Genomic DNA, 17281 nt, shown 5'->3' on the forward strand with positions numbered 1-17281 from the left:
TTTGACAAACAAAAAGTGTACAATCATCATCATCATCATCATCAACCGATAGACGTCCACTGCTGGACATAGGTCTCTTGTAGGGACTTCCACACGCCATGGTCTTGCGCCGCCTGAATCCAGCGGCTCCCTGCGACTCGTCTGATGTCGTCCGTCCACCTAGTGGGGGGGGGTCTTCCAACACAACGTCTTCCGGTGCGAGGTCGTCATTCCAGCACCTTGGGACCCCAAGGTCTATCGGTTTTACGAACTATGTGCCCTGCCCATTGCCACTTCAGCTTCGCAACCCGTTGAGCTATGTCGGTTAATCTAGTTCTCCTACGGATCTCCTCATTTCTGATTTGATCACGTAGAGAAACTCCAAGCATAGCTCTCTCCATCGCCCGCTGAGTGACTCTGAGCTTTCTTATGAGGCCCATAGTTAGCAAAGCCAAGTGTACAATAGTACTTCAAAATAAATGCTTTGCTTTGTAATTTAATATTTTTAGCGGTGCAGAACGGAACTCATGTGATGGAATCGTAAATCGTTAGCAGTAGAAAGTAAGGGCGTGGGGTGACTCAGTGGGATGACGCATCAGCCGTTGCACAGGGGTGCAGGGATCAATACGCGCAGACTGCAAGCTATATTTGTGTATAGCATTACTCTAACTTACGGCAGGGTAGGATTGCCATTCTTTCAGACTATCTAGGAAGTTCCTGTTTCAACTGGATTCACGAGAATTGAAATATATTTGTTGCAAAATCTAACTATTTAACTTATTCTGTCGCGTCGTTTAACTAATAAGCCGTTAAGTGCATAAAAGAGTTTGATTTTTTTATTATTATTGAAAATGTTACAGTAAAACTTAAAGATGGTCTTATCTAATTAGTTTGAATTAAGTATAGAGGGCACGAGAGCACGTTGTTGCGTAGAAGATCGCCCATGAGATGGCCAGACCATGTGAGGGCTGCGATCCCAAGCCCCTATCTGAGTATAATGCGTGCCACAGCAATGCAGTGACGACCAAGACCGCTCTGCCAAGAAGGTAACGACAGCACAGAAAAATATCCAAATAGGACAATGATTTTACGCCTTTGATTATGGATATTTTTTTTTTAAATTAACAGCACATAGAATTAAACCGAGCCTTTTATATGCCCTAGCTTCGATCATCTAGTTCTAGGAAAATAAAGGGATCTGGAGTTTCTTTTATTTCCTAACTCTGTCCTAGCTTGTGATCTTAGATTTTATATAGGCAAACACCTATTTCATAGATTCAGTTTATAATAGATTGTTCATAAATACCTACTCGACGTAGATTTATAGGCCTGTTTTCCCTTTTCGGAGGCTTTTAAAATGCGATGACTCACGGAATATACCCATGTATGACAACAGCTGAGACGTGCCCCGCTTTATTTTAGGCCATTTGTCTAATTTGTTGCCTTCAAGTCGACATAGTCGTTAACGAAGGATTAGTCATATAATATGGACCTCCAATGATTTTGTCACAGAAGGTTTTGTAGGCATAAGGCAGGTACCTATTCAAATGTTTCATAATGTTTGGGGTTTCGTATCTCAAAACGAAAAAGGAACTCTTATAGAATCACATCGTTGTCTGTCTGTCTGTCCGTCTGTTCGTCGTGTCTGTCAAGAAAACCTATAGGGTACTTCCCGTTGACCTAGAATCATGAAATTTGGTAGGCAGGTAGGTATATTATAGCATAAGTAAAGGAATAAATCCGAAAACCGTGAATTTGTGGTTACATCATTAAAAAAATTGAAAATGTGTTCATGAACAAATACTTAATTAGAATTTTCAACTTTCAAAGCAAGATTACGGTGCGCGAGTCTGACTCGCACTTGGCCGGTTTTTCAAAAAATATTGTTTGTGTAAAATCATCAAACCCTAAAGGTTGATACCTAAGGTATCGGGGTATTTACCTTAGAGCTTGTTGATTTTGGATTTATTTACAAGCCAATCAAGTATCTCCAGAGTAAAGGCCTTCTCTGATCTCTCGTATAGTAGTTTGGTAATTATATCGATTTCAGGTTCACTACGCTTTGGTGCATTTTGGGGAATATCGATTTCAGGTTCACTACGCTTTGGTGCATTTTGGGGAATATCGATTTCAGACTTTTTCGATCGAAACTTTTTAGCAAAACTCTGAGTTATACCAGCATGTTTTGAACCTACGCGCTACGGCTTTATAACGAATCATCACAACTTTTTTACGATACACATGCGGTATACACAATTATTATAACCACGAGTAACCTTACGACGACTTTAGATGTTAGACTAGTCACATTCACTGTTTTCCCAAGAGTCAAGAAATCGATCGAAAGTAAAAGTATTTCCTTAAAGGTTTCGCTTATAAATTGCTTCCATATCCGAAACTGAAATAAAAAATACTTAAGCAAGTACCTACCTACCTACTCTTAATAACTACGTTATATCACTTATAAGAAAGTGGGTCCGCCAAATGTGATGAAAATTAACAATTTTAAAGAAGTCAAACAAGTATTTTATATAAATAAGTGCATTGTAAGAGGACGCGGCCTTTTTATAATGGACTTTCATAGCAAAGCGAAACAAGAGTAAAAAACAAAATATTGGAGAATGTAGGTAGGTAAATCCGATCAGGTAAAATATTATAATAAATTCTTTTATCCAAAACGTATCCAAAAAGATCGGTAGGTCATGAAGTTTTTATGCAAACAATAAAACAATAAACAAAGATAAAAATTACAATAAAACTATCTAGGTAAATACTAAGTCTAAGTAGATAGATAAAGGTAGAAAGGGAGTATTGGCGTCGATTCTGATGTTTTTCTCTACTAAACTAAATTTAGAGTTTCTGCATCGTTTTATTTTTAACATTGTTAAAAATATACGGAAAATTAATTTTAAATTAAAGGCACTTAGTGCTAAGTACCTACTCTAAAAAATTTAAACACTATGCTCAAGAGTGGCACCTAAAGTCGCAGTTCTAAATTAAATTAGGGTGGTGTGTAAGATAAAGATACGAATAGTCTAAAATGTAGACCACCGAGTACTATAATTGTCAGTAGGTACCATATAATATAGAAGTATGAATACACCACTTTGGTGCTCAAAGTTTAACGATAACTTATCGTAACTTTAAACACCTGTCATGCAACTGGTCCTAAAATAGATAAAGCAAAAGAAGAAGAAAACTATCAAAAAAGATAAACTTGAAAAATTCAGTCGAGTCAAATTAAAAGTGTAGTCGAGATATAGGTTAATACGATGCCGGTAATTAGATAAAAATGCGGAGTCATAGAGAAAGTGCAGTGTTTCCAAGACTGCGGTGAAATGTGTTCCGAGCGGCTTCAGACACCAATTAGCGCCTCGAAACACGGTCACACACCTGTTATTAGATGAATACTGGTAATATTTCACAAGTCATACTGATTCTCTACTGATGCAGATAGATTAAAAAAAAATTAGTGATCAATTCGACACCTCGGTACTACTTACAATAGAAAACCAGGGTTTCTTCTAAATGTAATACACGAATAGATGACGAATTAATACCATTGCCTTGTCCTTCAGACATGGACGACACACGAAGATAATTAACTAGGTAAGTAGCAAAACTCGGCCAGTTTTCGAATAACTTTATATTTGCCAGTGTCCAATACTGGGTGATAAAATTTATGCATATAGGTAGATGGATTGATGTTACGTAAATACCAAAAAAACTATCTAACAAAGTTGCAGCACAGCAAGAAATTCCGCTATTACTTACTTATGCAGATTTTGAGAATTTCAGAATCTCCGTATTAAACCATTCATGTCGAAACCACCATATAAGTAAACTGTCCGTTTTATCTAAATCACCGACGTAAATACCAAAAAAACTATCTAACAAAGTTGCAGCACAGCAAGAAATTCCGCTATTAAGTACTTACTTATGCAGATTTTGAGAATTTCAGAATCTCCGTATGTAAACCATTCATGTCGAAACCACCATATAAGTAAACTGTCCGTTTTATCTAAATCACCGACATATTTTGTTGTTCTTAACCATCAGCTTACGTATCTACCTGTGGATGAATCAGATTAAAATTTCTAACAAAATATTTTGGTAAAACAGATGGTTAATCCTGGACGTTTGAATTTTTTCTAAAATTTTTTTGTAGAAAAATCCATCATAATTTCAGCATACGTAGGTACTCATTACGGAAAGGAAGTTCTGTTATTTATTATCATCAGGAACATGGTTATCATTGATATTATCATGATTATCGACAACTTACTGGAATTCACTATAGGTAATTAATGTTTCCTCATAATCAGTCATAATGATTACTTTAATACTATTATACCTAATTACCTACTAACAAAATAAATATTTTTCTCAGCGAGAAGGAAAAATGTTATTCTTGGCCATATTTACTGTTCCATTAGTACAGTAAAATTGCTAACACGTTTCAATAAACAAAAATCGATATGAAAAAGAACGCGTGTGTAGGGTTCCTTGGCATTTTGGTATTTTCATCCAAAACTATTCGTAAATTCAATGAAACATCGCTTATTTTCTTTAAGTTGTAAACATTTGATACGCGCATCATTGAATAGGTAGTCCAGTCCATGGTAGATTACATAATTTTGCCTTATCGCACCGGTGCGACTCAGTTCGGCCTGCGCGCGTACATTCCACGAGGCTCGGCAACTCAGCCGCGTTATCATTTATCACTTCACATTTTATCAATGATAAAGTGTTATTACCACTGCTTATCAAGCCATCGCCTTAATCACATGTGGATACACTTTACCATATATGGTAACGAAATTTTTGATTGGTGAGATGTTACGCTGCCACCGATAGTACGAGCTGTGATAAGACGGTTTTATATAGTTTATGCTGCTCGATCCGTTACTCATTTTGGTTCAGAGAGCTGGACGAAGCGGCTGTCGCATTTACTTTATTTTGTAACTTAATTTAAAAGTAAGTTTAATTATTTGAATACAATTTATAATAATTTTCTTTTTATTACAATTAAGCTTCCTTATTTCATTCGGAAATTAAAAGTGATTTAATAAATTTTACGTTATCAATTTTTACTATCGTGCCTGTGCGTACGTACTGCCTATGACGTGGAGTGTTCTTTTTCGGTTATGTAATTGGGTTACGTAATTGCACAGTGAAGTGATAAATCTTGTGGGAAATTGGAATTTGAAATTAAAATCTTGTACATGTTCACGGAATTGGTGAATGTTGATTTTAATCGGTTCCGCTGGTACCGATTTTTTTAAATGAAAGTTTTCTTGCCCGTGGGATTTTTCCATCGATGTATCTTTCAAGTTTTACTGCTATAGGAACTTTTACGTGGAAACAACGTACCTTAATAGTTAGTTAGTGATCAATATTAGAATTATTGTGATAATTTTCTCTTACAGACTAACAGAAAATGTGCGACGAGGAAGTAGCCGCGCTAGTGGTGGACAACGGGTCCGGTATGTGCAAGGCCGGCTTCGCGGGCGACGACGCGCCGCGCGCCGTGTTCCCGTCCATCGTGGGCCGCCCGCGCCACCAGGGCGTGATGGTGGGCATGGGCCAGAAGGACTCGTACGTGGGCGACGAGGCCCAGAGCAAGAGAGGCATCCTCACCCTCAAGTACCCCATCGAGCACGGCATCGTCACCAACTGGGACGACATGGAGAAGATCTGGCACCACACGTTCTACAACGAGCTGCGAGTGGCACCCGAGGAGCACCCCGTGCTGCTCACCGAGGCACCGCTCAACCCCAAGGCCAACAGAGAGAAGATGACGCAGATCATGTTCGAGACGTTCAACACGCCCGCCATGTACGTGGCCATCCAGGCCGTGCTGTCGCTGTACGCGTCCGGGCGCACCACCGGCATCGTGCTGGACTCCGGCGACGGCGTGTCGCACACGGTGCCCATCTACGAGGGCTACGCGCTGCCGCACGCCATCCTGCGGCTGGACCTGGCCGGCCGCGACCTCACGGACTACCTGATGAAGATCCTCACGGAGCGCGGCTACTCGTTCACGACCACCGCCGAGAGAGAGATCGTGCGCGACATCAAGGAGAAGCTCTGCTACGTCGCGCTCGACTTCGAGCAGGAGATGGCCACCGCCGCCTCCAGCAGCTCGCTGGAGAAGTCGTACGAGCTGCCCGACGGACAGGTCATCACCATCGGCAACGAGAGGTTCCGTTGCCCGGAGGCTCTCTTCCAGCCCTCGTTCCTAGGGATGGAAGCCAATGGAATCCATGAGACCACTTACAACTCCATCATGAAGTGCGACGTTGACATTCGTAAGGACTTGTACGCCAACACGGTACTGTCCGGTGGTACCACAATGTACCCTGGAATCGCTGACCGTATGCAGAAGGAAATCACCGCCCTCGCCCCGTCCACAATGAAAATTAAGATCATTGCACCTCCGGAAAGGAAATACTCCGTATGGATCGGAGGCTCCATCCTGGCATCTCTGTCCACCTTCCAACAGATGTGGATCTCAAAGCAGGAATACGACGAGTCCGGCCCCTCAATCGTGCACAGGAAGTGCTTCTAAATTAATCTAAATGCCAAGTAAGACTAGTCCTAAAACAATATGATGCCCTACACCAACGTCCCAATCGGGTGGCTCAAATTACGCTTGTGATCTATATTTTAAGTTCAGTATTTAAATAGATTATAAGGTGTCGTAATATGCATATTACGTAATTTTGACAAAGATTTTAATTTATTTATTAAAGTAACTAACATTTTTAATAAAAAATCAATTTATATACCGGTATGAAAATAAGTGCAGCTGTTTTCTTACTTCCTCAGTTAAATTTACTAACCCTAAAAAATGAAATCCTCCATAGAATTCTTGTACTTAGAGATTAAATGATTTGTTTCAAACAACTCGGCATTAGATAGAAATACTATAGGGTATAAGGTAGTTAGGGTATCTCCATTTCCAGCTAAATTATTGTGGCATGAAGGAGTACCTAACAAACATACACACATGACACATGACTGACATGACACATACAAACTTTCGCTTTGTAATATTAGTGTGATTGCTCGAAAATTATAATACTTACTCGTAGGTCTAGTTAGTAGGTCTGTCTGATACCAGGCAGATGAATAACATTTTTCCTCAAACCCCGATACTTTGCTTATTCAGCGAATAATAATCGCGAATAAGAGTCGCTTAATTATTACTTCAGTTTAGTTAAAACGAGACAGAGCTATATCTCTCACATAAAATTGTCTCGTTTTAACTCAATCTTAAGTAACGATTAGCGACTCTGAGTGCGGCTGTAAGTAATGCAGGTACGAGATGATAAGATTTTTAACATCCATAAAATTCCTGATCTTTGAAAAAGTTACTGCAGAGTGCAGACCTCTTTATGAGTTGGCCATAAAATACTTATTAGTAGCGTTGAAGGATTTAAGATCAAAGTGCACGCCATAAAAGTGATGGCTATTGGCAGGACTCAGGAGCTAAATAGGTAAGGCTGGGCACTAAAGGCAAAAGTGCATAAACCTCATAGTCGTTCACCCCAGAACTTTGTGCCGCACCTTGAAAATGGAAATATTTACCTTCTATTAGATATTTAATTACAGCTAATTACCGTTACGTAGGTACCTAAATGCTCAATCGATTGCATATAAATTGCACATTTTTAGGGTTCCGTACCTCAAAAGAAAAAAGGAACCCTTATAGGATCACTTTGTTGTCTGTCTGTATATCTGTCTGTCGGTCGAGACTGTCAAGAAAACCTACTTGGCAGGTAGGTAGGTCATATAGCACAAGGAAAAAAAATCCGAAACCGGAATTTGTGGTTACATCACAAAAAACCGGCCAAGTGCGAGTTCGGCTCGCGCAATGAAGGTTCCGTAGTGCAGTCTTATTTTTTCGACATTTTGCACGATAATTCAAAAACTATGATACATAAAAATATATAAAAATCAATTGAAGTCCTACCATAATATGATACCCCACTTGATATAGTTATCTTACTTCGAAAATTGAAAATACTAATTATTACAATTATTTTTTTGGTGATATAGCCACAAATTCACGGTTTTCAGATTTTCCCCTTGATGTCTGCTATAAGACCTACTACCTACCTGGCAAAGTTCATGATTCTAGGTCAACGGGAAGTACCCTGTAGAATTGTGCACAGACAGACAGACAACAAAGTGATCCTAGAAGAGTTCCGTTTTTCCTTTTGAGGTACGGAACCTTAAAAACCAAATGTGTTGTGAACTAATAATTAGTAATTTCTACTTTCAAAGTAAGGTTACTATACAAAAAATATCATATGAAAGGGCTTTACCTGTAGGTACACTCTAAAAGATTTTTATTTATTTTATGTATAGCAGTTTTTGATTTATCGTCACAGCTTTTAAATACCCGCGTGGCGGTGGGGTTCGGCAACGCCGAGGGCGAACGATACGTCATTTTGGATGCTACTTTTTTATCATTCGAGTTATGAATCACGGATTTATAAAAAAAATATTTTTATTACAGTTAAAATCGTTTTTTAATATAGAAATTAAAAGTGATTTAGTAAATTTTAAGTTATCAATAATTTTTACTATCGTGCCTTTGCCTATGATGTTTAGTGTTATTTTTCGGTTATGTAATTGGGTTACGTAATTGCTCAAATGAACACAGTGAAGTGATAAATCTTGTGGGAAGTTGTAATTTGAATTTAAAATCTTGTACATGTTCACGGAATTGGTGAACATTGATTTTAATCGGTTCCGCTGGTACCGATTTTTCTAAAATGAGAGTTTTCTTGTCCGTGGGATTGGTGAAGTTTTACTGTAGGAACTTTTACGCGGTAACAACGTCCTTAAATAGTTAGTTAGTGATCGATGTTAGAATTAATGTGATAATTTTCTAATGCAGACTAACAGAAAATGTGCGACGAGGAAGTAGCCGCGTTGGTGGTGGACAACGGGTCCGGTATGTGCAAGGCCGGCTTCGCGGGCGATGACGCGCCGCGCGTCGTGTTCCCATCCATTGTGGGCCGTCTGCGCCACCAGGGCGTGACGGTGAGCATGGGCCAGAAAGACGCGTACATGGGCGATGAGCCCCAGAGCAAGAGAGGCATCCTCACCCTCAAGTACCCCATCGAGCACGGCATCGTCACCAACTGGGACGACATGGAGAAGATCTGGCATCACATATTCTACAACGAGCTGCGAGTGGCGCCCGAGGAGCACCCCGTGCTGCTCACCGAGGCGCCGCTCAACCCCAAGGCCAACAGAGAGAAGATGACGCAGATCATGTTCGAGACGTTCAACACGCCCGCCATGTACGTGGCCATCCAGGCTGTGCTGTCGCTGTACGAGTCCGGGCGCACCACCGGCATCGTGCTGGACTCCAGCGACGGCGTGTCACACACGGTGCCCATCTACGAGGGCCACGCACTGCCGCATGCAATCATGCGGCCAGCCGCAAGATGGCACCAGGAGCAGGAAATGGCTACCGCCGCCTCCAGCAGCTCGCTGGAGAAGTCGTACGAGCTGCCTGATGGACATGTCATAACTATTGGCAACGAGAGGTTCCGTTTCCCGGAGGCTCTCTTCCAGCCCTCATTCCTGAGGATGGAAGCCAATGAAATCTACAACTCCATCATGAAGTGCGATGTTGATATTCGTAAGGACTTGTACGCCAACATAGTACTGTCCGGTGGTACCACGATATACCCTGAAATCGCTGACCGTTTGCAGAAGGAAATCGTCGCTCTCGCCCCGTCCACAATGAACATTAAGATCATTGCAACTCCGACAATGAAAGACTCCGCATGGATCGGAGGCTCCATCCTGGCATCTCTGTCCACCTTCCAACAGATGTGGATCTCAAAGCAGGAATACGACGAGTCGGGCCCCTCAATAGTGCACAGAAAGTGCTTCTAAATGCCAAGTAAGACTATTCCTAAAACAATATGATGCCCTACACCAACGTCCCAATCGGGTGGCTCAAATTACGCTTATATAATCTATATTTTAAGTTCAGTATTTAAATAGATTGTAAGGTGTCGTAATATGCATATTACGTAATTTTGACAAAGATTTTCATTTATTTATGAAAGTAACATTTTTAATAAAAAAACTCGCACCATTGTTATTATTCATTACAGTTTATTATCAATCTTTAACCATCTTTATTAGCAATACTTTTATCCAAATAAACCTTTACAAGTAGGTACCTTTGAATCATCAAATGAATCTACTACTGATTCGAAACACCCTTCCTACTGAGAAGAACTAGCAAGAAACTCAGTGATTGCACTTTTCAAAGACTGAATTACAATTACCCGTTAAACTGAAACTAAAATGAACTTTAAAAAGGGAGAAATTCAATGGGTTATCACTTTGATTGTCAACAACAGAATGTCGTTCCGCTCACCGCTGTACAGCTCCGCTTTTAAATACCCGCGTGGCGGTGGGGTTCGGCAACGCCAAGGGCGAACGATGCTTCACTGTGGATGCTACTTTTTTGTCATTCGAGTTCGAATCAAGTATTAGATTATTTGCGCGGATACCATACCGGTACCTATACCGGTATAAAAAAAGTGCAGCTGTTGTCTTACTTCCTCAGTTCAATGTACAGACAGACAGACAACAAAGTGATCCTATAAGGGTTCCGTTTTTCCTTTTGAGGTACGGAACCCTAAAAACTAGCCAAGTGCGAGTCAGGCTCGCGCACCGAGGGTTCCGTACTATAGTCGAATTTTTTCAACATTTTACGACAATTCAAAATTCAAAAACTATTTTGCATAAAAATGAATAAAAATCTATTTTAGAATGCACAGGTGAAGCCCTTTCATATGATATCCCACTTGATATAGTTATCTTACTTCTAAAATTGAAAATACTGATTATGAACTTTTATGGAAACATGATGACATTCATTTTTATGATGAAATATAAATAGGTCTCTATCTGGACCATAGATAAACAGTTCCCTATATACAGTGGCTTGACTCTGAATATTACGATATTTACTACATAGGTTCTACGAGAAAAAACAAATTCATCTACAACGAAAAATTTAATAGTTTCCTAATAAAACTAAACTGTGCCATAGTTAAAAATATAACAAGGAAAATAAACAAATTTATTTTGTCCTGTATTGTGGTTGCTGTTTGTAATAATTATAGGAAAACAGAGTGCATATCTGCTGTATAGGTAGGTACCCGCGAATCCAGTAGTTTTGTCAATATTTTCCCGAAGATAAATACATAAATACACACCTATTATAATACCCTTAGAACTGATTCCAATAATTAGGTATCATAATATAATATACTGGGTTGGTTTAAAAATTAAACCTTCGTGGTTTTTTGCTGTCTAAATTGGATTTGTTAAACATTCTTTATGTTGGTAATTTAAAAAAAAAAATTGAGTAACTTTACTGTGTATATGCCCCGGCCATTTATCATTTCAGCTTCGCATTGGACAATGTCGGTGACTGGTTCTACAGTCTACCTACTATTAATAAAGTAACCAATCCTAATTTAATCTAACACCTACGTCCACTGATTAGGAACAATGGGGCCGATTCTCTTGTACACAATCTCTGAAATAAACTAAATTGACAGATCTAAATCTAGTGCTATCTTTTTCCGTAAGAAACGTCTACTTGGAGTACCTACAAAGCGAAATGGAGTGTAGATGCATATTTTTAGCTGCCCCAGTAGTAGGTAGTGGCGTAGAGGAGATTACAAATCTATAATTAGTGCGCCACACCCGCGTCTACGTTTCGTCTACACGCGTGACGTCACAGTGCATCTCTATTTCAGGAAGCTGTAAGTTGTTTAACAAATGAGCCAACAGTTTCGTTGGGAACTCCCTGCCTTGGAAACGAAAGTCTGATAGTCTGGGCGGTGCGGCGCGCGCGGCGGCACGGCAGTGCAGCGGTGCAGTGGTGCGGCGGCTTGCGGCAGTTAGAAAATATTCTAACATAGGTAACACTAATATATTATACATATGTATGTATGTATATTCTTTATTGCACCACAAAATACAAATGATATAGGTATGGTTTCCTCATGATGTTTTCCTTCACCGTTAAAGCAAGTGATATTTAGGTACCTCGTTAACTCCGAAAAGTTAGATCGAACCCCTAACCCTATAAGAGGCTGACGTCTTAACCACTAGGCTATCACCGCTTTACCTGACGGTCTGCATGCCTGAGAACTCCATTGTTCTCAAAGGTGTGTGAAGTCTGCCAATTCACACTTGGCCAGCGTGGTAGACTGCGGCCAAACCCTTCTCATACTGAGAGAAGGCCCGTGGTCAGTAGTGAGCCGTCGACGGGTTGATGATGAGGATAGGTATGTCATCGAATTCATGTTATTTCGTAGCTTACTGTTTCCAATTTAATGTGGCTAATTCTGTTTTACATAACCTCTGAATGTATTGCATTATGCATAGCTTTCATAATGAAAGAATTAGGGACTAGGGATCACTGTAGTTATAAATGCATATTGCTCTCCGCAGAAAATAGCACTTCTGATTTAGTCCTGTCAATTTAATTTAGTTTAGAGACGTCAACAGAATAATACCCACAAATGTTTTCTAGGTCTAGGATTTTTGCATAAAATAAGAAAGGTAATTAATTTTGCTCATTAAAATTACGTTTAAGTAGGTAGGTGGTATCTACCTACACATTCAGAAAAAACCGGCCAAGTGCGAGTCAGGCTCGCGCAATGAGGGTTCCGTACTACAGTCGTATTTTTTCATGATTCTAGGTCAACGTGAAGTACCTTGTACGTTTCTTGACAGACAGACAGACAGACAGACAGACAGACAACAAAGTGATCCTATAAGGGTTCCGTTTTTCCTTTTGAGGTACGGAACCCTAAAAATGGTAAGATTTAGTTTGTACCTAGTTAAAATTCAAAAAGTTTCAAAATTCAACGATTTGGAATGCAGGTTTTATCATAAAGCAGACTAGGGGCTACCTCTTACGGTTCCGTACCTCAAAAGGAAAAAATGAACCCTTATAGGAACACTTCGTTAGCTGTCTGTCTTTCCGTCTGTACCATCGTACAAGATATAGGTATAGTTACCAATACTTTAGTATTGTCGACATCACAGGAGACCGAAGAGCTGGCAGCTACCTCGGACAAAGAATTAGCCTAGCTATTCAAAGGGGGAACGCTGCCAGTATCTTCGGAACCTTGCCTAAAGGGACTCCTTTTAATAATATATTTTAGTTATTATATTATATTTTTTTAAGGTTTTAGTTTTAGTTTAAATTTTTAAGAGGTTTAAAGTAATGTGAAGTTGAAGTACCTAGTACTAATTAATTATGTAAAGACAGATTAAATGAAAACTTTAGTATTTAGGAAACTAATTATTTTTTCGTGAAAAAATTCGATTCAAGAACAACATTTTCATCTAGATAGATGCTTTAGGTAGAATCCGGGATATCAATCCGTCCGTCAATCTGTTTAGCAGTTACCTAGCTACGCCTATAAGGTTTCTAGGTATGAAGGTAGGTACCTAGTTTTTTATTTTATTTTAATTCATTATATAGGTAAACGTTTGACCACAATCACACCTGATGGAAAGTGACGATGTGGCCTAAGATGGGACGCGTTTACCTAGAAGATGGATGTCTGAATCAGATGGATGACAGACATGGTTAGTCTGATGGTCTCTGAATTTTGATTGGAATCTATGTGTCTCTATGTGTATCTATGAATTTTGTGTGGTGCTACGTGGTGGTGGTGCGTATTGCTTGCCTGGTGGCTGCTTCTTCCTGCATGTTTAGCAGTGGGAGGGCGGGCGGTGCATTTCGCATGCTGCATGTTGCACTATACAGATTCGACCTGTTTCTACTGAGCAAATTAAGCTTTTGGTTCATTGTATATCATGGACTTCCGCAAAGTAACGCCTATTCTATACAACATTTGGAATCTAGATGTTCAGGTAGACAGTTCGTCTTAAAATAGCTCCAGCATTCACCTACATGCAAGGATGATCCCGCGGCGCGGCGTAGCGTGCGAGGGTCAAGGGCGGGGCGATCGATGTCTCGCGCTCCCGTCCCGGCTAGACTGAGCCGACCCCGCCTTACTCGCCCGAGGCGAACTAACATTACCAGCGAAGAAATGTGTTTGGGCTCTTTGGCTTTCAATGAATTAAATTTTAAGCTGTAGTGCCCACGAGTAAAGTAGGTACCTAGTAGACTGTAGAGGTGTAAACTATGGTTCTAGATTCGTAGGTAGGTAGGTATATCATAGTAATTAACGTTTGTTACAGAAAAATATTTAATATTTTTTACGTTATAAAGATACAAAAAAATTTTAGGTAGGTACAATAATGTTCGTTGTTAGATTCGGTTTTATTAACTAGGTAGGTATTCTAATTTTCAGGTATCTAAGTAGCTGCTTAGTTAGGTATTTTCTTTTCATTGACAATTTTTTTTAATAAAATTAAATACTTAGGTAACTACCTAGGTACTTAGGTATCATAAAACAGTCGCATTTGTACGTGTTTGGCTGAGAAATCGCTAATTAATAACTTTTTCGCTTCTTGATTCTTGGCGGATTTAATGCAGTTTTTCATTATTTATTACAAATTTTCTTAAAGAAAGTTTAGTTTATTTACCTACCTAAATGTATAAAGGTAACACTTTCACATTTAGATAAGCCAACCCGTGCGAAACAAAGGGTCAGCGTACATAGTTAAGAAAAAATTGGTTGGTAGGTAGCGAGATATAAAACCTGAATTTTATTGAAATCTATAGATAGGTATCTATCTACCTTCTACTGCATTAAAAGTAGTTTACGAAAAAAACCTTTTTATTCCATACGTTCCGCAAAAGGTTCAATAAGTAGCCCTTCTAGTTCTAGTGATGACGCGATGGGTTCCTTATTTTATGAACGGCTTTTGAACAGCAATTTTTTCCGAGTTTCGGAGATGACACAAAACATACCCTCATCATAACGGCGTATTGGCATTTTGCATCATAGTCGAAGATTCCCCCTCTATAGAGGCATATAGGTAAATTAGCTTTGTCCTAATGAAAAAGATAATACGAGCGTAATTTGTAGTTATAGCCACTGACCATAGTCTTATAGCCAGCGTAGTAGACTATGGGCAAAAACCCTCTCTGAGAGGAGACCCGTGCTCTGTAGTGAGCCGACGATGGTTGATCATGATGATGATGAATTATTTGAACTTTAGGATTAATAATCTAAGTATTTTATTTTATATTTTGTAAATTTTGAACCTACAATCTTAGACCTTACATACTTTTGTTTCGCTGGAATCCATCTAGAATCACATAAAATACAAAGATTATTGTTATATTTAAAAAATCATAATGTACAGCTACCTAACTCGTGAATTAATTAAAATTTATTACATTAAATTAAATCTTAGCACACTTAAATCTTAGTAGGTTATTATTTTTGTAAAAATTTATTTAGTAGCTACCTACTTTCTAGAGTTTTAATTAAATTTTTATTTTTATTTAATAAAAATAATTTAACTATGAACAGATTTAAATTCTGCCCACAATATAAAGATTTAGTGATGGATCTACCTATTCAAATCCACAAAATTAGAACCGTGGAACTAATTGAGATGAAAGTTTGACTACTTAAGACATCAAAGTTGTAAAACTGTGAGATAGGTAGACCGGTAACTTTTTATTAAATGTAAAATTATGGTACAGTATAATATCTAATTAATAGTGTTTAAAACATACTTACTTATTTTTTTTTTTACAAATTAGCCTTCGACTGCGACCTCACTTAGTGGTAAGTAACGATGCAAGATGGAAGTGGTCTGGCATGGAAAGGGTAAATCAATCATCATCCACGTCCACGACGTCCACTGCTGGACATAGGTCTCTTGTAGGGACTTCCACAGGCCACGGTCTTCACGCCTGAATCCAGCGGCTCCCTGCGACTCGTCTGATGTCGTCCGTCCACCTAGTGGGGGTTTTCCAACACTGCGTCTTCCGGTCACCGTGGGACCCCAACGTCTATAGGTACCTACCTACTTCTTAATTATTGGTTTTAGCACGTGCACAATTGCAAAGACTTTGCAATTGACGTTAAGTGTGTTCTAGACTATTTGTGTGGTTTTGTGTACTGTGTACTGCTTGCTTTTCCTACTTATTTAGTAGTGTGCAAGTGGTGCATATCGCATACTACTTACACGTTGTACTTGTCTAGTGTCTACCTAATACCTATACCTAGTACCTACCATACTGATATGTCTGTTTTGGCGGAATATAGCGAATTAAGCTTTTGGTTCCTTGTAGAACAGGGACTCTCGCAAAGTAACGTCTGTTTCTATCCAAAGGCATCGAAGATAATACTAAGAATTAAGAAATAAATTACTACTGTGGAAGAGGAAATAATACGTCATTCAAGGCTCTGCAAACATTAAAAACACAATATGATAATGAGTCATTCCAATACACGATACGGTGATATGTATTCCTGACGTATACCGAGTATTGGAGGTACTAATATACTTTAGTATTTGCAATTCAATGTAGCACGTACTCACATCCTTCTGATAGATATGTATGCTTACTCATGGGATTACTAAAAAAACCGGCCAAGTGCGTGGCGGGCCACGCGCAGTGTAGGGTTCCGTAGTCACAATCCTCGAAAAACAGATATATCTCCTTAACCTGTGAACCCTACTTAGCCATGCTAGTTTTCCTTTAAAATTGATTATATATACTACTGCTGTGAATTTTTTCACGTTCCTATATACTACTGATAGAGGGGGTACGGACACTTGAGTCTAATAAAAATTAGCACTTTAGAACATCATATTTTACAAACGGATCTAGAAATCGAAAAATGATGTTCCCACACCCACAGTATTTTTAAAAGACCTATTCAACGATACCCCACGCTATGGGGTAGACGAGAAAAAAAAATTCATCCCCACTTTACATGTAGGGGAGCTACCCTAAAAAAATACCTATTTATCAAAATTTTATTTCACCACTTTGTCGGCGTGATTAATACCCATGCCACATTACAGACTTCTAGCACTTTATAGTCTCTGAGATTAACCGAGGACGGACGGACGGACGGACGGACAGACAGACGGACGGACATGGCGAAACTGGGTTCCTTGTTTACTACGGAACCCTAAAAAGGAAATAAAATAATAAATTTATTTTCCTTAAAATATTTATTTTTAACCTCCAATAGACTGATGAAGCTTTATATTATAACTAGCTTATGCCCGCGACTTCGTCCGCGTGAATTCAGGTTTTTTAAAATGCCGTGGGAACTGTTTAATTTTC

General features: G+C 39.2%; 2 protein-coding genes across 2 annotated transcripts; both read left to right on the forward strand.

The window, feature by feature from the left end:
• Positions 1-4820: 4820 nt before the first annotated feature.
• On the forward strand, positions 4821-6784 carry LOC117987954 (actin, cytoplasmic A3a). Its single transcript, XM_034975031.2, has 2 exons — positions 4821-4956; positions 5409-6784. Exon 2 carries the CDS (start codon positions 5420-5422, stop codon positions 6548-6550), a length of 1131 nt encoding a protein of 376 aa, XP_034830922.1. The 5' UTR covers positions 4821-4956; positions 5409-5419; the 3' UTR covers positions 6551-6784.
• LOC117987955 (actin, cytoplasmic A3a-like) lies at positions 4896-10124 on the forward strand. Its single transcript, XM_034975034.2, has 2 exons — positions 4896-4956; positions 8891-10124. The coding sequence occupies exon 2, from the start codon at positions 8902-8904 to the stop codon at positions 9901-9903; it is 1002 nt and encodes a 333-aa protein (XP_034830925.1). The 5' UTR covers positions 4896-4956; positions 8891-8901; the 3' UTR covers positions 9904-10124.
• Positions 10125-17281: the final 7157 nt, after the last annotated feature.

The sequence above is a fragment of the Maniola hyperantus genome, chromosome 13 (assembly GCF_902806685.2).
Source record: "Maniola hyperantus chromosome 13, iAphHyp1.2, whole genome shotgun sequence".
Taxonomy (NCBI): domain Eukaryota; kingdom Metazoa; phylum Arthropoda; class Insecta; order Lepidoptera; family Nymphalidae; genus Maniola; species Maniola hyperantus.

Coding starts and splice junctions, on each gene's coding strand:
- LOC117987954 (XM_034975031.2), top strand. CDS start 5,420: ATGTGCGACGAGGAAGTAGCCGCGCTAGTGGTGGACAACGGGTCCGGT.
- LOC117987955 (XM_034975034.2), top strand. CDS start 8,902: ATGTGCGACGAGGAAGTAGCCGCGTTGGTGGTGGACAACGGGTCCGGT.